We start from the raw sequence: 22,425 nt of genomic DNA, 5'->3' as shown, positions 1-22,425 counted from the left end.
CTATTACTTGCCAGAACTCACAAGTGCATCTCCTTTCTAAAACAAGTGACTAAGAGCATAATCTAGTGCTGAAGGCAACGTGCACTAATAGCAATCTAAAATACAATAGGTGCTTAAGAGGGAGGATCGTGGTAGTACTTCTTGAAGAGATGAGTTTTGAGCCTGCGATGAAAGATGGGCAGCGACTCTGCTGTCCTGACATCAGTGGGCAGTTCGTTCCACCACTGCAGGGCAAGTACAGAGAGGAGCCATGACCGAGCCGATCGACCGCAGGGGCCTCGGAGTGACATGGCCACCCGTCACCCCAAGTTAGCAGAGCTTAGCGGTCGGGAGGGGCTATAGGTTTTGACCATGCCTGGAGGTAGGACGGGCTGTTCCTTTCATTGCCCTGTAGGCTAGTACCAGAGTTTTAAACTGGATGCGAGCCGCTACAGGGAGCCAGTGTAAGGAACAGAGAAGGGAAGTTGTGTAGGAGAACTTGGGGTGGTTGGAACACCAGACAATCAGCAGCTTTCTGGACAAGTTCCAGCGGTTTAATGGCTGACGCTGGGGCCCCAGCAAGGAGGGAGTTGTAATAGTCCAGGCGGGAGATGACAAGGGCCTGGATGAGCACCTGGGCTATTTCTTCAATGAGGAAAAGGCGAGTCCTCCTGATGATGTAGAGCAGGAATCTGCAGGAGAATGTGACGGATATGATACGTGCAGAGAACGACAGTTGGTCGTCCAGGGTCACACCCGGGTTCCTCGCAGTCCGGGTCAGCATCACCACTGTGTCTTCATCTTCAATGGTGATGGCCAGGGCAGCCCTTCCCCCAGAGAACAGCAGCTCAGTCTTATCCAGATTGAGCTTGAGGTGATGCGTCACCATCCACTCCGAGATGTCAGCAACCACCCAGCTAAGCGTATCTCCACTTGTGTGTCAGAAGGGGGAAATGACAGGACCAGTTGGGTGTCATCGGCATAGCAGTGATAAGAGAAGCCATGCGAGCGAATGACAGAGCCCAGGGAAGAAGTGTAGAGGGAAAAAAGGAGAGGACCCAGGATAGACCCTTGTGGAACCTCCGTAGTCAGACTACATGGTTCCGACATCGACCCTTTCCATGTCACCTGGTAGGAGCGGCCCGTCAGGTAGGATGCAAGCAGTGAACGTGCCAAGCCAATCCAATGTTGCACAACGGCATATGCAAGAATTTGGTGACTCTGGTGACCTATATCACAAACTCCTTCACTGTGCTTCTGTTGGTACTCTGGTCACACATGAGAGCAAACAGTTGATTTTGGCAGGTTTGTTACCTCCTTGTCCAATCCTGGGACAATGGCACCTGTCAACAAATCATGAAAATACAAATGGATCAGTAAGGACCACACTGTCCTCTCTACCATTCCTGAAGAGGATAGAGCAAAGGAAATGAGAACTCTGGATTTGAGCAAGGAGCAGCTGCCACTGGAAAGAGCCTTCTGGACCACTTTTGTGATGCTGGTGAGGTAGGCTATGGAGCTGCGTCCTACCTTAGGCTCACAAATGGAAAGGGTGAAGTCTTGTGTCCTTTGCCTTTGAAAAAGCCAGGCTAGCGCCTATTAACACGACTTACTTCATATGAGGAAAACCAAGGCTCGACACAGTCAGTCACACCGCACATGAGAGGGAGCCAAGTACCTCTCTCATTCTCTCCCTCTGTCATTCACTTTGCATGTGTGACACTTTGATACCGAAACATCCTATTTCCCCACTGTTCTGGTTCATTGACTTGACATGCGGATGGGTTGGTGATTTGCATAGACTCAAACGTTTCCTCTCGTCTCCCGAGGTTGTCTGACAACTGAGAGATGACAATTCATGCTCTCTGCTAGATATCCATCCCAGGATGCTCAGCTGAAATGCTGTCTCATGCTGCTTCCGTCTCCTTTTACACTGCAGGGACCCGTGTGGGATTGGATTAGAGAACTTAGCCCAGGCCTTAAGTACACCATCATTCTCTGAGGCAGCCTTCCCTACGGGGAGGTTAAATGGTTAGTTCGCTCCCAAGATCAAGGTCTGTCAGATGTTTCCAAAACCTTACAAGCAGGTCTAACGTCAAGCCGAGTCCATATCACGACACCAAAGGACTGACCGTGGTGATCGAAGATGAAAAGAGGGAAAATGAGAGAAGCTGTGGAAAAAACTTGTTGAGGGAGAATATGGAAAGAGTAAGGGGTTGGGGGAGGGGGGGGGTGGGGCGGGTGCTGCAGACCTGGGACACGGGCGTTAATACATCCATGTTACAGCCCACGCAGTTATATGGCCCAGACAGTGTCACCACCCAGACCGAAATAACCATATTAAATAGACGGTTGAAACTTGAACATTAATAACCGTCTATAGACACTGACAAACCATCCATAGACGTTGACTAATTGAGTGGTTTTGTGAATTTTGCATTACATTGAGATAGTTCATGAATTTAAATATAAACTTTACATTTTTAAGATATCAGATAGTGTAATGATCTGCACTGCTGATGAAAATATCTACTGTAGTTACATTCACTGTTGGTTTTCATACATGGCCCACATAAGACGTTGGTTTCACAAATTTAACGCTACATTGAGATGGTTTTGTGATTTTGAGAATTTAAATATATAAACGTTGTCAGATAGACAATGTAATGGTCTGCACTAATGATCATAATATCTGCTGTTCACTGTTGGTCCTCATACTGTACATACAGACACTGTATAACATGGCAGTTGGGCTGTGGAGTTTCACCGGCTTGTTATCCCACCTGTTACAAGGCTTGGCTACGATGGTCTCTAGGGAATATGATACAGTAGAACTACAGCCCAGTATTCCTCCTCCCTGTCTCCAAAGCACACACATTCGACGGTATCCCCTGAGAATCTAAGGAGGGCCGCCTTACCTGAGTAGCCAGCCCCGTCCTCCATCTCAGTCCATTCAGGGGTTATTCAAATCAGTTCTCAAAGGCTCAGACGAGGCTCCACAGAACGTGTCCCCATGTGTGATAAAAGCAGTCGCTCCCTGTGACACTCGCTGCCTTGGTCGGCACCGTTCTACATGCAGCTCCCTGATTAGCTCACCTGGTGCCTTCCTTATCCGGGATGCGCAGGGTCAGTGACCACTCACACTCACACTCACGGACTCTCGGAGGCAACCCACCTTTCATACAACCCCCAGAGAGAGACACCTATCTCACATACCGGCATTCCTCACTGAACCCACCAGTAAACAATATTATATACAATAATATGGGTCTTAGAAAAGAATACTTGTTTACAAACGAAAGGCATAAAACGTGTAATATGTATAAGGCACAGGGGCGGAATAAAGTTCCGGGCTGTAATTTGACAACACAGGCAGAAATGCTGGAAGATGTGGTGACTGGTAGGGGTGTGTCATAGAAATTGGACGCTTCCAGGACGCTATGCCTCAATGATGCAATCTGGTTTCATCATAAAATCCCAGGTGGTTTTAATTCGTTTTGACAAAATGTGAAAAAAAATAATCAGTTATTGCAGCTTTAAATATAAATGTTACATTAAGATATCAAACAATGTAATAATATGCTCTAGAATATTGATTATAAAGGCAAAAGAGAGTGCAATTGGGTGATATGTTGTTGTGAATGTAGATAAACATTACATTTATATGTTAATAACCATATTTAGCCCATCGGACATCAAGTTTGTAGTGTGTCGCCATGATACGGCGCCATCTTGATCTCTCGCCATGATATACATACAGTGTAATCATATGCATTGATGAAATATATGCTCCAGTACTCACTATTGGTTGTCACACAGCTAAAGAGCAGTATTACAGTACATAGCATTTTATCAAGATACTGTACACACAAGTCACCCCTTTCAAAAATCCCACATTCCAGACAGTGTCCTGTTGCGTTTAGATTGACCCCTGTACTGTAGTGTGTACGTACGTGCGTCCAGCACACAGGTACCAGAGCTCATTTACTTTCTAAATCCACAGAGTTCAGAGTTTGAGGTGGTGTTCGGTAGCTCTTTTGGTGGCTATTCTTAAACCTTGTAGAATGCTTTGAGCAGATCCACTATAGCACAGTAACACTATACAGACAGCAGGGGGAGGCAAAGACCAAATGAACAGTAGATAAGATAATCATACCATCTTATTGTATGACCTGTTTTCAAATCAAATCAAACTTTATTTGTATGGTGAGGCAACACAATGCGTTTTTTTTTTGTTTTTTTTACATGGTCAGTTCTTTTCATAGGAACTATTTTATTCACTGATAGTTCACTACTTACTTTCAAATAAATGCTTACATTTTAGACCGAACACAAAAAAAAGATGTTTCTATATGCCAACTACAGCTTAACTGAAAAGCCCACTCCAATTACACATTCAACTGTATGCTCGACATGCATCATGGTTTTATTCAAATTCTGCTTTTAAATGTACTGATGCACTTTTAAAAGTCACTGAATTCTATTTGTGAATCATGATGTGTTTGTTAATGCATTTTGAATCTATGTGCGGATTGTGATTTATATTTGTGGATCATGAAGAGTTTGTTTGTGGATTTTGAATCTACAATAGTATTCATAGATCATGTTTTATATTTGTGGATCATGAAGAGTTTGTCGACTTCTAACTTATTTGTAGATCGTGTTGTGTTTACAAATTGTAATATATATTAGTGACAAAGTCTGTGCATGTACAGTACTTTTGGCATTGATTTAGCCCCATATACCTCTTACTTGTGTCACTATCGGTCTGCTGCTGACTCATGCGTATCGTACGCATAGGGCAGCTGGGTCGTGAAAGTGCCTGGGCTGTATATCTGCCTAGGTCTGCAGCACCCCCCTTCTGACAGAGAGAGAGAGAGAGAAACCCTGCTCACCAAGTCACACAAAAACAACAGACTGCTGTCTCTCACTACTTCACGTTCACACACACACACCAAAACATAAGCTTTTGATAGCTGAGTAGTCGAATTTACAAGCATCTGAACAAACATAACCAGTGTCCACAAGAAATCATATTCCAGGCAATTTCTTATTGATTCCACCATCCAAACACACCATTACTTGTATGATTATAAACTTTCTCTTATTGCTTCTCTTACTGTTGTTATTAATAATAATAATTTGATCACGCTGTAACAGCGTTGCCAGACAAGTTGTAGGAGAGAGATACAGGGAGATGTGTGGAGCCCAGGGCGGCCTCGTAAGCAGCCCGCTTTATTAGATTGGCCGTTATCGATCCCTGCTGCCGCGGCGTTGACTAATCTCCAGGCGGGGGGAGGCGGTCGATAAACTGGGATTCAATCATGCCCGAAACAGAAAAGGTAATTTATTGTAATCATGCTGCCGAGTGGAAAACGTGAGAACAATGCACCCTAGAGGTCATATACCGGAACTGCATCTACTGAGAGCGGAGTGTGCTGAGTGTATTGCATCAGGTCTCATTTCGATTAATCATTAGTTCGATCGTTAGTCTCGTTTCTGTACAGCTTCACCAGACCCCATGGGCCTACAGTAGGCTGTACAAAAAAAATAAACCTATACTTTTGTTGTTGTTTTGTTGTTACATAAAATTATCAGTAATTAGACCTTTAAACTCTAAACTCACTTCCTGTTACACTTCACCTTTAACCCCAAAATCAGTTCAGAGGTCCTGATTTGTAACAAGCCTACATGGTTTATCTAACGCAGCACTGAACCATGTAAACACAGGCCGTGTCCCACTCTGATTGTGTGTGTTGAGGTGAAGAACATATTGTTGTGGTTCTTGTGCTGAGAAGCACTATTATAACTGTGGTAAATTATGAACCAATGCAAACAAGTGACAGATTAATGTTTTATTGCAAACCACAGGATTCAACCTTTAGACAGACTGACACACGCATACACACCTACACACACACGCGCGCACACACACACACACACACACACACACACACACACACACACACACACACACACACACACACACACACACACACAGACAGACTCACTTCCTTCTTTCATTCTGCTTATAGTCAATGATTTCTCTATGTTCTCCTTTTTTCTCCAAATTGGCAGACTGTGTCCCCTCCTGACCTCACTTGGTCCAGCAGTAGGATTCAGAGGCCTCTATGTGCTGATCTAAGATCAGTTTGATGGCAATCCCCACATAGTTCAGTAGGGATTAGGGGAGATAAAGCAGACTCTAGATCCGCGTCAACAGATCAAAGGCCAGGACGTTATGATCAAGGGAGTGACCTCGTTTTCAGGCGCGGGAGTTGCGTTCCTCGTCCTCGTTCTCCAGCTGGTAGGCGGGTCTGTAGCGGGTCACGCCCCTCCCGTCCACCGTTTGGAGGGAGGTGTTTCGACATGTGTTGTCCATGCTGCCCAATGATGTGTACCTGGAAGGAGACGGTCAGAGCCAATCAGGATACACGCAGCGACAGAGGGACACGGACGCGTATAAACAGAGCAGCCCATGAGAAGCATACATCCAGACGGACATGGTATGGAGACAATACACTCACTGTGGACTCAACGACTCAGATCCACGGGGCTGGTGAATCTAAGCCCAGATAAGAGGTTGAAAGAGGTACTCTACACCAGGGAAGAGTCAAATCTCTAATGGACAGAAGGAGAGAAGTGAGGGGAGAAGTGCTCTCACCCTTTATCATAGAGTATACAGTACGGCACGTAGAGAGTCCTCAGGAACGACCAGATGTCATGATACGTCCAGTCCTGAGAGAGAGAGAGAGAGAGGGCAAGAACAGGGGACGACAAGAACAGAAACCTTATTACACATCACATTAGCAGTAGTCTCGTTACACGGGAAGTCAACATAATTAGGATATGGTGTGTGTGTGTGTGTGTTTGTGTGCGCCTCCTTCACATACCAGTAAAGGGTTGACCCTCATGTACTTGGGCCATCCCGGGTCAGTGAGACACATGGGGGTGAGGGTGTGTGAGTAAGGGTCACTCCTCCTGGTCCCCATCAGTACTGCTTTGAGCTCGGGCCGCCTGTCCTGCACCTCGCTCAGCGCCTGCCGGATACTGCCCTCCACCGAGAACAGCTCCAGGTTGTACCTGCAGGATGCAGAGCTAAATAGTGAGCCTTGAGTTCAGATTGAGATTAGGCTGTGTAGCTGACTGATCGCCCCTCTCCCCCCAACCACAGACAGATCTAGAGGAAAATGACGCCTTGCTAAATAGTGAGCCTATTTAAGGAGTGGGGGTGGGGGGGCTCACCTCTTTATCGTGTCCTGGAGAAATCTCTCCATCTCTGGGAAAGGAGAGACGATGCGAATGTAGAGAGCCTTCACCCTGTCTTTACCCTCTGGGTACCGCCTGAGAGGGGGAGAGGAGGGAGAGAGGAGGGGCCAAGCGAAAAGAGGGACAGAGGTCACTTCCCGAGCGTCGTCTCGTTCGCTGCGTATCGACTCTCTGTCGTCCGGACAGAAAGAGAAAGGCTGGAGCTCTCTTATCGACGTCCTCATCGTCTCCAGAGTCGATCTCCGACTCCCTGTCGTTCAATCCCCCCCCCCCCCCTTCCCGACCCGGATGGGCCCTTCCTACCGTTTGAGTGCGGCGAAGTACAGGTGCATCAGCGCCGTGCAGTCCTTGCCTCCGTTGAAGCCGACGCAGATCTCCCCCGCCGCGTACAGGTCCAGGGCGGTCTCGATGGTCCTCAGGGCCGACGCCACTTTCTCGCCCAGGGGGGAACCTGGAGGAGAGGGGGATTCCCGCAGCCGTGAGCGTCTGGAGAGCCTCTGTGTGTGTGTGTGTGTGTGGGTGGGTGTGTGTGTGTGTGTGTGTGGGGGGGGGGGGGCTTGTATGGACTTCTATTCCACAAGGTACAGAGAGGACGTGACTATGTATACTCTTCCTCGTCCAATCCTTTACTTTACTTATATATTTTTTTGCTCGAGAGGGAAAATGTACATTCATTAATATTTAATAAAAAATGTTAATGCACCCAATTACAGCCAAAGGGCTGATTTACATTGCTAGGGTCCCTGCCAGATGGTGCAGGGATGCATGTCCTAATTGAAAAAGGTTGCGCTACAGTGCAGTACAATAAAGAATAACAGTCCCAAATATATAATAAAATACAGTATAGAAGCACAGATAAATATCACAGTGTAATGTTTAAAAAATCCATCACCCTGCCCCCCTGCCCTCACCGCTGTTGGCTAGTGTGTACACCTCCGCAGTGGCGATGGGCACCGGGTCCGTGACCAGCGGCACCACGCTCCCGGCGGGCAGCTCGTCCAGCAGCTGGGCTCGGGCCCGGTCTGCCTCCTCCTGGCTGTCCGAGTCCAGCACCAGTCTGACGCGGTGGTAGTTGCTCAGCCAGTCAGGGTAGGAGCCCAGCGCCACCCGCCGGCCCCAGCCCGCTTGTAGTCGGGTCAGAACCGGGGCGATCTCTGCTTCATCCGCGTCCACGAACACCTGCAACGCAGACGCCCGACTCGGATCAAGTCTTCTGTCGTCCGGGTCAGTCGTATATACGTTGAATAGCTTTGTGTCAGAGGAGACATTGTGACGGGATTAAGAAAGCGGAGGTAAGGTCACCTCGCGGGTGTGAAAGGTGGTGCCCGAGCCGGAAAACAGATGCTCCAGCCCGTTAAAGGCCCTCTCCAAGAGAGACGGGATTCCGGGGAAGATGTACACGTTACGCACACTGACCTGGGAGGACAGGAAGTGACATCATGTCAGGATCCCTGCGGTGTGGCCCACACAGTAAGTCATGTAATAACTGAATGGGACCAAATTGGATAATAATAATAATAATAATAATAATATATAGAGTACAAACAATGTACAGTATGCAACAAATTTAGTGCCATTTAGACACATGAAACTATCCTAGCATCCCGCTATATGGCGTCCGAGCCACTGACCAGCGGGTAGCGCAGGGGCTGGCCTGTCTGAGGGTCCATCCCATAGTTCAGTTTGGCCGAGCGAGGGACAATGGCCAGCTTCATGGCTGCGCTGTCCTCGTCCGCCACCCCGAAAAACTCCTCCACCAGCCGGGTGAGCTCCGGGTGGGGGTGCAAGTCCTCCTGGAAGGCCATGGCGATGCTCTCGAACGTGACGTCGTCGTGGGTGGGGCCTATCCCCCCGGAGGTGATGAGGTGCGTGTACTGGGGCGAAAGGAGCGCCACCTCCTTGGCGATGACCTCCTGCTGGTCCGGCACCACGGTGATGCGCTGCACGCAAACGCCCAGCTTCCTCAGTGCCCGGGACAGGAAGGCGCTGTTGGTGTCCACCGTGTGACCCTGAGAGAGATGGAGAGGAAGAGAGAGAGAGAGAGAGAGAGAGGATGAGAGAGGAAGTTATGTTATGTTATTTTTATGTGTAATCCGCCCCATCATCTAATTTTTCCAATAGCCCGGGGAAAACAGAAAAAAGTTGTCAGGCGGGAAACGGCAATAACAACAGTCAGACAAGCAATCAAACACAAACAGCTAGAAGGGATCTAAGACATGTGTACGGTACCACTCATACACAAAACAACAACACACCAGCTCAAGAACTACTTGCTGCAAACAAGTGGGTTTTCAGTTTGGCCCTAAAAGTCTCTAGAGTGGTGGCAGACTTGATGTTAGTCACAGGAGAGACTTGATTTAGAAATCTAGGCCCTAAGTGGCCTCCTGTCGTACCTTGAGTATCTCATCTCCGATGATGAGGATGGCAGCCGTTGTAGTGCCCCCCTTCTCCAGGGCATGGTCACTGCAGCTTTGATGGTTTTCAGCCATGGTTGTCTTGGTGACCTGAGCCACCAGTCTCCTCACGCGCGCCACTGCTCGACTCAGTCTGGGAGCGGCCTGCAGCATCCAGACATGAGGGGGCACAGCCAGGAGGAGAAACTGCTACGAGAGGGAATGAGAGAGAGAGAGAGAGAGAGAGAGAGAGAGAGAGAGAGAGAGAGAGAGAGAGAGAGAGGTGTCATGTTTGACCTTGTCTTGTCTTGCATCTAGAGTAACTTGAAGACAAATGGATACTTTTAAGGGGTGTAGTGGTGACTAAAGACGAGTGTATTTTGTAATGGCTAAATTGCATTAGCCTAGGTAAACAGTGATATCGGGATGGCATATAGTGACAGCTTTGGCGTCTACGACTAAAGATACGTTGCCCGGTCACCTAAGTTTAAGTGGTGACACTCCCGATTCCGGCCGGCTTACTCCAGCCACGGCACATTTCATAAACATACACCGTCACTGTGTCTCTATTTTGACGTCTTTATGTCTCTATTTCAGACGTAAGATTCTACAGCTACCCGTCTCTCTGGGAGTGTAAGAGAATGTATCTATCTAGCGACAATCGTGTGTTTGATAACATAGTTACTAATAAACAGACTAGCGCTTACCCAATCGTCGTATGAGTCCTCGTTATGTACTCGTTCATAAACTAAATGCCACTCAACCACTAGGGTCCCCAACCAAACCAATCAGAGACTGCAAAGTGCTGCCTCAGAATCCAGAGAACGAATGAACTGCGAGGAGGTGTCTGCAAGGCGGAAGTGCAGCCAAGGGTGTTGTGTCGCACTGAAACTGTACCGCGATATTTTCAGCTCATTGTCTGGTGGTCCTGCAATTTTCTATCAAACGTAGCCTTGCCTTGGATGTGTCAGGGACAACGACATCATTTATAACATGGATGCGTTTTGGTTATCTGAGTTTCAGTGATAGAATAATTGGTCTCTCACTCTGTGGTTTTATGTCAAACGCGCAGTCTCCTTCTTTCCCTCGCAGTCTTTGTGAGTCATACTCATACGTGCCAGCAGAGGGCGGTGTATCGCTGGTGTAGTGCACAATACAGTTTATTTATGTCTTTTATAAAGCCAGTCTCACATGGCAGCGTAGCATATGCGGGCAATGCAAAGTACCGTAACAATAAATATGGTATAGGACAACTTGTTAACCAGGAGGTTTAAAAATGTCCGTCCCATAGGCACTCACTGTCACAACACAATAACAATTTATCCAGCCAGACATCTGAACAGTTTGGCCTGTCGGTTGAGTAGATAGGTCGCCTACTACGTGACAGAGTTGTCAACCTATGTTAGGTGGGAAATTCTCGTTTTTCGCAATCCTGTTTACTCGAGGCGCAGAGCCAGGTGCAGTCTACTGAGCAGCGGCCAGATGACGTTGCCATTTGTTCGCGGAAGTGGCTTCTTTCGTGACCGTGGATAGGGGGTGGCGGGGGGAGGAAAGGAAGGGAAAAGAAAGAAGAAAAGTTTCGGCCCCATTTCTTATGAAGTTCATATGACTACTGTACTACAGCGGCCGAGCTGAACCTTCGAATCCAGCCCGTTTGATGTAATTTAAAGTTACGCGTCTAATAATAGCTTTTCGAAAAGGAGACGCGCAGACGAGACTGGAGGAAGAGAGCTGGTAAGTTCTTCCTAAAGTTGAGCGCTTTTTGGGGCATGGTCTGGGATGGGATTGGAACGTGCCATTACAGGACATTCGCACAGTATTCTTCATAGAAAAGGAGAAGGGCTGGTTTTGTTAACACGATTAGACGAGGCCAATCTTATGTCACGCATTTGGAGAAAAGCTACTGTTGTATCATAGCCTACGCTTCCCCAGTAGACACAGATCAGTTGTTGCCTGGCCATCAAAGCTGAGACGACACAATGTATCAAGTGACTGTAACACATGAATGTTGCCCATGGTACTGTAGCTTCAGGCCCGCACAGAAATCTGACGCACAGCACAGCCGTGGATGTTACTCGCAAAGTAGTGTATATTATACTTGCATCCTCAGTTCTGAACGGCATTCTGTTAATGTCCAATTTATGATGATCTAAACAAAGTAGCGCTGGGTAAAATGTAGAACGGTGCCCTTTTCACTGGTGGTTTTCTTTGAACTGGTATTCCAGTTAAGTAGCCTACAGTAGGACAGTTGTTGCATGGATCACTCCCACACCACGGGCCATTTACTGTTTAACAAGAAGGATATGATTCAGTCTACATCATCCTCTGGGCATGCTGTGGTCACACTCTACTGACTGATATAGGCAGCTGAAGGCTCAAGGGGTGTGGGGCCCAGGCCCCAATTAATGGACCCGTTTGATGCATGACACACAGCCAAATGAAGGATTCTGTTTGCCCGTGTACTGTAGTGCTGCCACAGAACTATCTGAAGCAGCGCGATAGCACTTCATATTGTACCGCACTTAAAGGAACATACATAGGATATTGCAAAGGTCGATGTAGTTGATCTGCACCGCACCCGTCTGTAGGCTACTATTCTGCACAGAAACAGTGACAGGGACTTGTCAGTTACTCACAACTCCCAGACCGGCTGCCCGTGCGGCCACGGCCGCGTGTGAGGAGAGGGAGACGCTGGTCAAGAGAAATCAAACTTTATTTATATAGCGCATTTCATACACAGAGGCAACACAAAACAATATAGGGCCAAAGGTATTGCAGTCAGTGGAAGTGACTGGGTATTTCCCTCTACAACACAATCATTGCGCAAAAAAAGACAGATACAGTCAGGTGTATGAGGGAGGATAGACTTGTGTTAATGGCATGCGCTGTGTCCATCTAGCACCCGTATCGGACTACTTCGAACACTTCCCAGACCACAAAGCCAGTGACATGATATGATGTTAGGCCTAGTTCCTAAATATTGTGATATTATCACCACACTGGCTACGATGAGGAAGTTTATATGTGTGTGATGAGGATGTTTATTAGTTTATGATGACTGCTCAAAAAGAACTGTTGATCTGTTGACACACACACACACACACACAGTAATCCACTAACCAACCAATCTATCTGTCAATCACAGAACCACTCTGGCACAGAGCTCAATCAAACTCAGACACACTAAATCAAGATCATGTCTGCTGCTGCACAATTTCACACATATAAATTTGTATATCTGTTCATCATGAAGGACTGTGTGTGGGTGTGTGTGTGTGTGCGTGCGCGCGTGCACATGTGAGTACGTGTGTGTGTGGTTTAGCGATATAGAGAAGTCTGAATGTGGTTCCATGATTAAAATAGCATTGTTTTTGAGTCTGAACAAAATACCCTGAATCGTGTGGCAGTGTCGTTGTGGAGAAAGCATGCTGTACGAATAGTTAACCGGGTCTTTCTCGCTGTGTGGTTGAGCTGACCGTCTCTTGCTCAACACAATGGAGCTGAGGCTACATTTCCTGCCCTTCTGCCTACGCACGATACGCAAACTGCCGCTCTCTCTCTCTCTCTCTCTCTCTCTCTCTCTCTCTCTCTCTCTCTCTCTCTCTCTCTCTCTCTCTCTCTCTCTCTCTCTCTCTCAGCTCTGCTAACGCTAACCACATTAGCACTGAGCAGGTCATGCATGGTTATCATTAGGCTGCTTGCTGCTATATTGCCTGCAACAGTTGTTGTCGGCGCCCAACCGACGGCTGCACGGCTCCAGTAACAACAGCGCTTCACATTGTGAGGACTGTAGCCTAGCTCTTGTGTCTCTCTCAACCAGAAGAACAACTCTAAGTTATATGACTGAAGCCTGGGAGGTGTGTGACCTCTTGACCGAGGGGTCAGGGAGGAGTCAAAGAGTTAGAGGTCACTCTCAGCAGCCTGTTTTAGTATCTCCGTCTCCCTCCCCTCTGGCCCAGGGGCTGCTGGGTGCTGAGGTATTTCATGTCACGTCTCTTGGTTGATGTAGTTGTTGTGTTGGTATGTATGGAACTCTCCAGGCCCTGAGTTAATATTCACCTGCTCATCTGCAGGAGGAGAAAGAGAGATAGAGAGAGAGAGAGAGAGTTAATATTCACCCATCCATCTGCAGGATAAGGGATAGAGAGAGATCACACAAGCTGGTTCCAATGTTGGGGATCTGGTTCCTCTGTTAGGGATCCAGTGATGACCGGAGGAGCCCTGTTTGAGAGGGAACCATTTCTCCATGAACCCTGCGTTGCCCCTGGCCAAACCGCCCGATTTGCTCTCTTCACCAGAGAGGCTGGTCAGGACGGAGAGAGGGAGCGCCCGAGAAAGACGGAAGTGTGTCGGAGAGGAGAACGAAAGAGTGGGGGAAGTGACTCTTCAGGAAAGAGAGAAGCAAGACAACAAGCAGAGGAGGGAGAGGGAAGGGGAGGGTGAGCGCAGGAAGGGACAGCCAGCCAGCCAGAGAGAGAAATACCCAAAATAGCCAGCTCACATGTTTGCTGAGAGCAGAGTGAACTGTTTTACGTGCGCCCCTGCTGAATGCCGAAGTAATAGTAGGGTTTCAGGATCGCCCGCTAATCACATTGATTTATTTAAGCCCAGTCCAATTCCCTGCCTATTTCTGGACCTATCCCATCACGTTTGGAAGGCACCGTCTGATTTGATTAAGGCTTAGATTCTCTCTCTCTCTCTCTCTCTCTCTCTCTCTCTCTCTCTCTCTCTCTCTAAAATTAGTGTATAGGCTCCTTTACAATTTGTATATAGGCAAGTCATAATGTGTCCTCATTTTTCAGAGAACTGATCCGCTTAATGCTTCCCGTTTTATCCCGAATCTCTTCATCGTCATCATCATCATCATCATCCTGGCTCTCATTGTGATGTGATACTGTATGCGTGTGTGAGTGTGTGTGATGGCATGTGTGTGTGTTCTCACTGAGTGAGACCATGCAGTGAGCCCGGTCTCAACTAGGCTCAGGTCCGGGCCTGGCCTACACTATATGTACAGAGCAGACGCCTGCACACACACACACACACACACACACACACACACACACACACACACACACACACACACACACACACACACACTATAGATGGCATTAAGAAGACAGCCGATTAGTTCAGAGGAAGCCTCTTTTCTCTGAACTGATCTCAACCCGTCAGTCTGGGTTGCTCATGCTCACATACAGTATACACACACACACACACACACACAAACACACACACACACACACAAGTACAAGACGAGGGCGAGATGAGACACAGACACAGCCTCCTTTGATAATTCCTTTCATTCCGAAGTGTGTTTCAACATGCACTGGAAACACACATACACACACACACACATACACACACAAACTGCTTGCGAATGCGATCCCATAAGAGCTTGCCGAGCGAGTGTGTATATTATGGATCTGTGCACTCTCTTCTGAGACACACACACGCACACACGTACTCCAGATCACATGACTCTCCCCACAGCTGATCCTGGGAGAAGAGCAAGCTGGGAGCCAGGCTTGAGAGGGCGGCATTGAAACCTTCTGTGATTGGCTGCATGATTATGTACAACACACTTTAATTGGCTAAGAGAGTGTGTGCCGTGTGCTGATGTGCACTTTGGTGTTTTTAGGGTTACAGACACACAAGCAGTCAGAGAATTACCCAATGGAATATGTGGTAAGAACGTTAGATAGACATACACCTACAATGACACTCACACACCTAAGCACCGTGGCAAAGAGGCTGCTCATCATCTATGTACCTCAGTGGTAAGAGCCATATACTTTCTGATCTACCAGACTGGGGTCATTCACTTTCATTTGCATGATTGCTTTTGTCTGGCACAATTCAACCAATGGGCTGGTCCCAAATATGCAATCACACCCCAGGCAGAATCAACCGAAAGCTAAAGCGATTGGAAGGATTTCAAATACTACACTATTATGGACAAAAGTATTGGGACCCCTACACATTACACCTATAGTACAGGAGCTTTTATGACATCCCATTCTAAATTCATAGGCATTAATATGGAGTTGGTCCCCCACATGTAGATTTTGGAGTGTGTCTGGGAATTTTTGCCACAGACACACTCCAATTGTGGGAATTTGAGAAAAGATTCCCACAGACACTTCAAAATCTTGCAGAAATCTTCCCAGAAGAGTGGAAGCTGTTATAACTGCAAAGGGGGGACTACATCCATATTAATGCCTGTGAATTTAGAATGGGATGTCATAAAAGCTCCTGTAGGTGTAATGTGTAGGTGTCCCAATACGTTTGTCCATATATTGTATTTTGACCCAGGGCTGGTAAATGTAAGATCTTTAGATCTTGACATCAACATTTCAGCCTCAGTTTGTATTAGGGTTGCAGAATTCCGAGAATATTCACAATCTTCCCAAAAGAATAAATTCCTGTTAATTCTAATGGGAAATCTGTGAATATTCCTGATTTTTTTTTACAACTTTTACCAATATTCACAAATTGGTATGATGATTCGATTGGTGTGTTCCTATGGGTCACGACTTACCAGGAAGTACCATAAGCCACTACTATGCAGCCCTATGCCACTGTGTGGGTGTGTGTGTGTGTGTGTTTCACTGGTGAGGGGCTGGTGTGGTGGCCGGGATTCACCAATCACAACCATCACAATGCTCCGACCTTCATGGTGAAGGGTAGGGTAACCTTCAACCAATCAATACGGCAACAAGTCATTCTCTGGTGCTTAGCCACTGCTTGGGGTCTGTGGGATTGGGGTTTGGGTCTCCAATGTCACTCTACTCCTCCGTAGAGGTTCCTGGTTTGTACCAAGACCGTCCCAGCGCAGCCCGAGGCTGTGTGGAGTGTCATTGGAGACGCCCCCTCGTGGGTTCTTCTCTCTAGAGCCATGTTCTCTGTTCTTCTGGGGGTTCTGGTTGATTCTGTCTGAGTTCTGTTCTGCTGTAGGTGGATCTACCTGGGGTTCAAAGTTCCTTTCTTTTCTGCATGGGTTCAGCTTTGTGTCTGCTGTTAATGAGCAGAATTTGTGTTGTAAATGAAGTGCACTGCTATGTGTTAAACTGTTTTGTTCTTATTCTGCTTGTGCAATAACCCAGCCTGTTTGCAGCCGTCGGCTTGCTGAGCTGGCACAGCGGCAGCTTTGCATTGTTGTGTGAACGGCACTTATTTGTCCATTTCCATCAAGGTTATTCACAATGTCCTCGAATCGGACTCCATCTGTGTTAGCCCGGAGGGAGGGGGGAGGGGGAGGAAGGAAAAGAACTCTCCCCTTCCTCCCTCCCTCTCTTCCTCTGTCTGTCTCCTTCCTCCCTCCCTCCCTCCCTCCCTCCCTCCCTCCCTCCCTCCCTCCCTCCCTCCCTCCCTCCCTCCCTCCCTCCCTCCCTCCCTCCCTCCCTCCATCTCACCCTCTGTTTCTCAGGTTACTAAACAGGAATAAGGGGAGGAGCTTCTGAACAGCCCACATGGACTGATCTACCCCCTCTCCTCTCCTCACTTGCTCCCATTAGCACCCCTCCTCCCTCTCTCTTTCTCTCTCTCTCTCTCTCTCTCTCTCTCTCTCTCTCTCTCTCTCTCCCCCCCCATCCCTCCCTCCCCCGGGGCCGAGTGCATTAACGTGTGTGCGAGCATCGCTCCGCGCATATAAGCATGTATACTGTTAAATGATTGAGGATGCAGGGGGAGGAGGGGAGAGAGAGCTAGAAAAAGAGAGAGAGAGAGAGAGCATCCATCCGCCAGCCAGCCAGACAGAGGGGAGGGGAGCACAGACAACGTGCGCGTCTCACACACAGACGGAGGTGGAAGGGAAGGGGGTGATGGGCGTCAGACGAGAGGAGGAGAGGAACGCGATGAAGGAGTGCCGCCGCTCAGCCCCGCCGTTCTGTCATTCCGCCGCCTGCCGAGGAACCGGGAGGAGGACAAACTGAGGGAGGGGGACAGACGGAGCGAGGACGACAGGACCCGGCAGCCACTTTGTGATTTAAACGAGCGGAAGACGGGATCAGAGGCGGAGCGCGCTTTTCAGGGAGTGGACGGAGAGAGAGAGAGAGAGAGTGAAGGAAGGAGTGGAGGACAGGACAGTGTGCTGGGGTTTAAACATTAATATGGTCCTGATGCAAATTGAAGGAGTCCTGTTGTAACCCAGCTATAGATAATCAACTCTGCTTTTTAATCAAAACAAGAGGAGCCAGTAGGCTAGTTATTGTTTTTTTCACTCATTATTTTGGAATTATTAAGGAATAGACTTAGCTGTCTTAATTCCAAAGAAACTTAACAAACGTTTGTTGAATTGGAAATCATCTTTTTTCACTGTTTGTGATGTTTGTATTTTATATAGCCTAGGACAGCTCTGTTCTGCAGATGTACTTACTTGCATAACAGTTGAAACTGTACTGAAATATTCAGGTTGTTTTTATGCAAATTTCTAAACATCGGTGTTGTCTGTTAGCTATGAGTAATTAGTCACGTATCTTGTCTGAACGCAATCTTGTGAAATTGTTTGCGTGTTCCACGTTGGCGTGCCTGTCCCACTTAAGAGCGCGTGTGTGCGTTCAGACGGCCCGGGCTGACAACATTGATTGGGTTTTATGGGCGGCGCGGGGCAAACTTTCATAATTTCCTGAAGGGTATTGATCTCCTGGGGGGTCCTAGTTCGTCCCGCCAGACGTGAAAGCTGTTAGGTGGAGCCTGTGACCCGGCTGGCCCCCGCCCGGCTCGTCTGATTCGTGGAAGCGGTTATCTCTTTGTCTGAAGATTTCTGCCGTTGTCAGGACTTCTCGATACAGATCCTCCGCAGGCTTCTCTTTTAATGTCTGTTGCTATAGCAACCGGCCGCTGCCGCAGCTAGAGACAGACAGGCGGGCGGAGAGACAGACACAGACAGACAGACAGGCAGGCAGGCAGACAGAGCAGCATACAGACAGGCAGGCAGAGACAGGCAGACAGAAAGGAAGGCAGACAGAGCAGCATAGAGACAGGCAGAGAGACAGACAGACAGGCAGAGAGACAGACAGGCAGTCAGAGAGACAGACAGGCAGTCAGAGAGACAGACAGGCAGACAGAGAGACAGACAGGCAGTCAGAGAGACAGACAGGCAGTCAGAGAGACAGACAGGCATAGAGACAGACAGGCAGGCAGAGAGACAGACAGGCAGGCAGAGAGACAGGCAGAGAGACAGACAGGCAGGCAGAGAGACAGACAGGCATAGAGACAGACAGGCAGGCAGAGAGACAGAAAGGCAGACAGAGCAGCATAGCGACAGACGGAGATGTAAAGTTATTTTTAGTCATTTTCTGTTGATAAACGGGTGCTGTTCCAGACGTGTGCCTGTGTGTGTGCGCGTCTGTGTGTGCGTGTGCGCGTGTTCCACGTCCTGAGGTGCTGATCAGGGGAACGGGTCCAGACTGCAGGTTATGTGAGGTGAGGTTCTCTCCCTCCCTCCCTCTCTGTCTCGCTCTGGCTGTATGTGTGGTGCCCCATCAACCGCACCCACCAGGCAGCGATCGCCCTCGGCAGGAGAAACCCGTGTGCCGGTCTCCCAAACGCTACACCTATCCTACATATCACCCTGTGCAGCTGTGTAAACCTGTAGACATATCACCCTGTGTAAACCTGTAGTTTTAACCAGAAACCTTGTTTCGGGTTGCGTTCTCTGTACTTGTTAAGGTGCATATTTTATGTTACTGCCGTTGTGCGTGTCTGTGTGTGTTAGTGTTGTTGTTGTTGTTTACCTGTGCGTAGGAGACTCAGGACCTCTCCTCTAGAAGAGGCTCATCTTTTCTGCACCCTTCAGACCTACACTGTGTTCTCTTCTGTGCACTACTAAGCACCTTGTGGCAGAGAAAGAGTTAACCCCACTTGACCCACACTAGCAGTAGTTGCTTATTAACACCTGGCTCACCTGACCCGGCCTGTGGTCGAGTCTAGCCGTGGGAACTCGTTTTATACTCTTCTTAACTCTGGCGTCTCACGTTGATGTCCTTGTGCTCTCTGACTTGGTAATAGACTGGAATTGAGCTGCCTATTCACTGGTGGTAGGCCTGCCGTAGCTTCTATACTCTGTTAATGGTTAGTGTTCAGTTAACGGCTACCGGCACTGGTCCTACACATCACCTTGATAATCCTAGGCCGTCTTGAGGCGCTCATAGCCATACATAGGGAGTCCTTAGTCCTTCACGAAGCGGCCTGGACTACCTTAGACCCGTCTCAGCCTGGCCAGGTGCTGTTTGTGAATCTGGACGCTTCGCGGTGCTGTGGTCTGAGAGGAGGCGGACCGCGCCAGCCGGCCTGGTAACAGACCACGCAGTCAACCCTTCTATGGTGCTAGACCGGTGAACGTAGGCGTCCCATCTGTTGCTATGCATTCTCACAGGCCCTGCGAGCCAACAAGCCGTTAGCTCTCCAACCACCACAGACGATAGCGCAGAGTTCTGCCCGCGGGCCGGTGCGTCTACAAGACGTCCGTTCTCTGGTGACACTGGTGCCAAATGCGTACACCCTAGCAAGAGACGCCGTCTGCGTTGCCGGGTGGGACAAAACGCAGAGAGTAGAGGTCAAAGGTCAGGAGGCGTGAGCTAGAGTGCATGGTCGCGATGCACCTCGCTCTCTGAAGACTGTTCATTTGCCTGCCGGGCGTCATAACCGGAGATTGTTACCGCCAAAACGACTGTTCTTGTCCCTCCTTGGGACTACGCACGCTTTGCAGTTTCCGCGCCGTTTCGACGCAAGCTAGCCGCAGTGTGTTTTTTGCTCGTTACCGTTGACCTTCACGCCACGGCCGGGGTGGGTGCAGCCCTAACGGGCCCTGGTCAGATCGATAGCGAGGCTTGGGGCAGTACCGGACATACGGTTGCGCTGTTGTTTATCTTCTCTCAGGTAACTGGCCTATCGGCTCGGCTCGTCGCTCTAAATTAGACTGTTTGCCGTGGCGTTGGAAAACGGGAGAGAGAGAGAGCGGAGGAAGGAGGGAGGGGAGGTGTAATTGAGTCTGCCGGCCGGTGATTGAGTTCACGGTCGGCTCTAATGAGCCTCCAGTATCGTTCAGGGATCCCCGGTCGGGAAATCAAATCGGACCAATCAGGTCTCATTACCGCCACGTCAAGCCCGCCGGCGGTCGCCGCCATCGGCCGATGACCCGCGTCCTCCGCCACTACCGCATCAGCCAGGCAGAGACGAACGCACCTCAGGCTCCGCCCCCGACAATCTCGCGCTCCAGAGCCGGGTCCGTCCTGACCTAGGCGGCCATACTAGATATACGCATAGATAAATAGATAGACGTACATCTCACCCGTCTGCCCCGGTCCGACCTACCCCTTTGTCTGTCGCCAGCGCGCCGCGATCGGTCCCTTAGCCGGGGACGCCGAGAGACCCGGACCAGAGAGAGACGGGCCGGCAGAGAGAGAGAGAGAGAGACGGGGAGAGACTCTTTTAAAAGGGTAGCGGGACTTCTCCACCGGGGGGCAGCCTGGAGAACGGGGGCAGCCTGGAGAACGGGAGAGCCGACGAGGGAGGGGGAGGAGAGGGGGAGCGAGAGATCATCTGGAAGCGGAGGGAGGAGGTGGTGGAGCGCGAGAGGGCCGAGGCGCTGGAGCTCCAGCGGCGGGCGGAGTACACGGTTTGGCGCCGGAGGGAGGGCTTCCAGGAGAGGAGGGGGGGCGAGAGGGAGAAGGGCGAGCGGAGCGCAGAGAGGGCCGGGGAGACGGCGCCCGAGGTGATCTGGAGGAGGAGGGAGGACGAGGGCGAGGCCGGGAGGGACAGGGCCCGGGCCCTGCAGAGGGGACACAAAACCGTCTGGAGGAAGAGAGAGAGGGAGTGACGTGGTGGAGGAGTGTAGAGTAGGTTGAGTTGAGGGGGGGGTAGGTTGAGTCGAGAGAGAGGGGAGGTGGGGGGGGTAGAGGGGAGAACATCCCACATCCAGCATTCTTTTTTTAATATAGGCCTCTTTAGCAGAACCGGGTTGTCTCTGTGGTTTATTATTGGTGTGTGTGTCTGTGGTTTATGGCCTGGGTGTGTGTGTGTGTGTCGGTGCTGTGTTTGTGTGTGTGTGTGTGTGTGTGTGCACAGCTCCCCCCTGATAACGTCGTTGGCAGCTAATAGAATTTTTATGGGCCCGTGTCAGGCAAGAGTTGCCAGAATGAGCTAATGCTAGTTGTGCACACATGCGCACACACACACACACGTACACACACACACACACACAGAGCCTGAGTGGCAGTATAGGTTTACACTCAAATACATGCAATCACGCAGCAACAACACCCACACACAGATGAGGGTAGGCCCCTCGGTGCGTGCGTGGGTGTTGAGAGACAATCACGTGTGTGGGTTCTCATGGTGCTAGATGACCCTCATGGACATGTGAACATAAACGACAACAACATCAATGCTGTAACCCAACATAAGACACTTTCAGATGGACCTGTGATCTCAAAAGACACTTAAAAAAAAAAAAAAAAAAAAAAAACTATTTAAAAAAAAAACTCTTTTAAAATGAACAGAGAGTCATACTCCTGTGTGCTGTGTTGAACGAGAGAGAAAGAGAGAGAGAGGTAGAATCCTTGTGATGCTCTATCGTTCCTCTCCTCCTGTCGTTCTTCTGTGGCGGACGAAGCCGCGTCCGGTGGGCTGCCCGGCGGCGAGGAGAGGATGGAGAACAGGACAGACGGGCAGACCATGGACACTGGAAGAGGATCCCCCCAAAAAAACGTCCCAGAGTGTGTTTTTTGACCGAGACACCGCCTATATCCCCTCCCCCTTTGCGCGGGGTCTCCCCAGAGAAACG

At 49.2% G+C, this 22,425-nt stretch overlaps 2 protein-coding genes across 4 annotated transcripts in view; one reads left to right on the top strand and one right to left on the bottom strand.

The window, feature by feature from the left end:
- Positions 1-5,959: 5,959 nt before the first annotated feature.
- flad1 (flavin adenine dinucleotide synthetase 1) lies at positions 5,960-10,451 on the bottom strand. The gene is made up of 10 exons (XM_084444301.1): positions 10,349-10,451; positions 9,642-9,851; positions 8,880-9,257; positions 8,551-8,664; positions 8,160-8,427; positions 7,552-7,699; positions 7,225-7,323; positions 6,873-7,062; positions 6,644-6,717; positions 5,960-6,380 (listed from the first exon to the last, which is right to left on the bottom strand). Exons 2-10 carry the CDS (start codon positions 9,813-9,815, stop codon positions 6,245-6,247), a joined length of 1,581 nt encoding a protein of 526 aa, XP_084300427.1. The 5' UTR covers positions 9,816-9,851; positions 10,349-10,451; the 3' UTR covers positions 5,960-6,244.
- Positions 10,452-11,189: 738 nt separating this feature from the next.
- Positions 11,190-22,425, top strand: part of shc1 (SHC (Src homology 2 domain containing) transforming protein 1) — a gene marked incomplete at its 5' end in the record, with an annotated part of 24,902 nt that continues 13,666 nt past the window's right edge. For 2 of the 3 annotated variants that reach the window (XM_084444956.1, XM_084444954.1), the window contains 2 exons: positions 11,190-11,375; positions 15,280-15,326. In XM_084444956.1, coding sequence (XP_084301082.1) covers positions 15,315-15,326 — 12 coding nt within the window. The remainder of the gene's footprint in view (positions 11,376-15,279; positions 15,327-22,425) is intronic. The other variant, XM_084444955.1, reaches the window with a different exon arrangement.

Source organism: Borostomias antarcticus (genome assembly GCF_949987555.1).
Source record: "Borostomias antarcticus genome assembly, chromosome: 10".
Classification (NCBI taxonomy): Eukaryota; Metazoa; Chordata; class Actinopteri; order Stomiiformes; family Stomiidae; genus Borostomias; species Borostomias antarcticus.
This window is presented reverse-complemented; position numbering and strand designations above follow the sequence as displayed.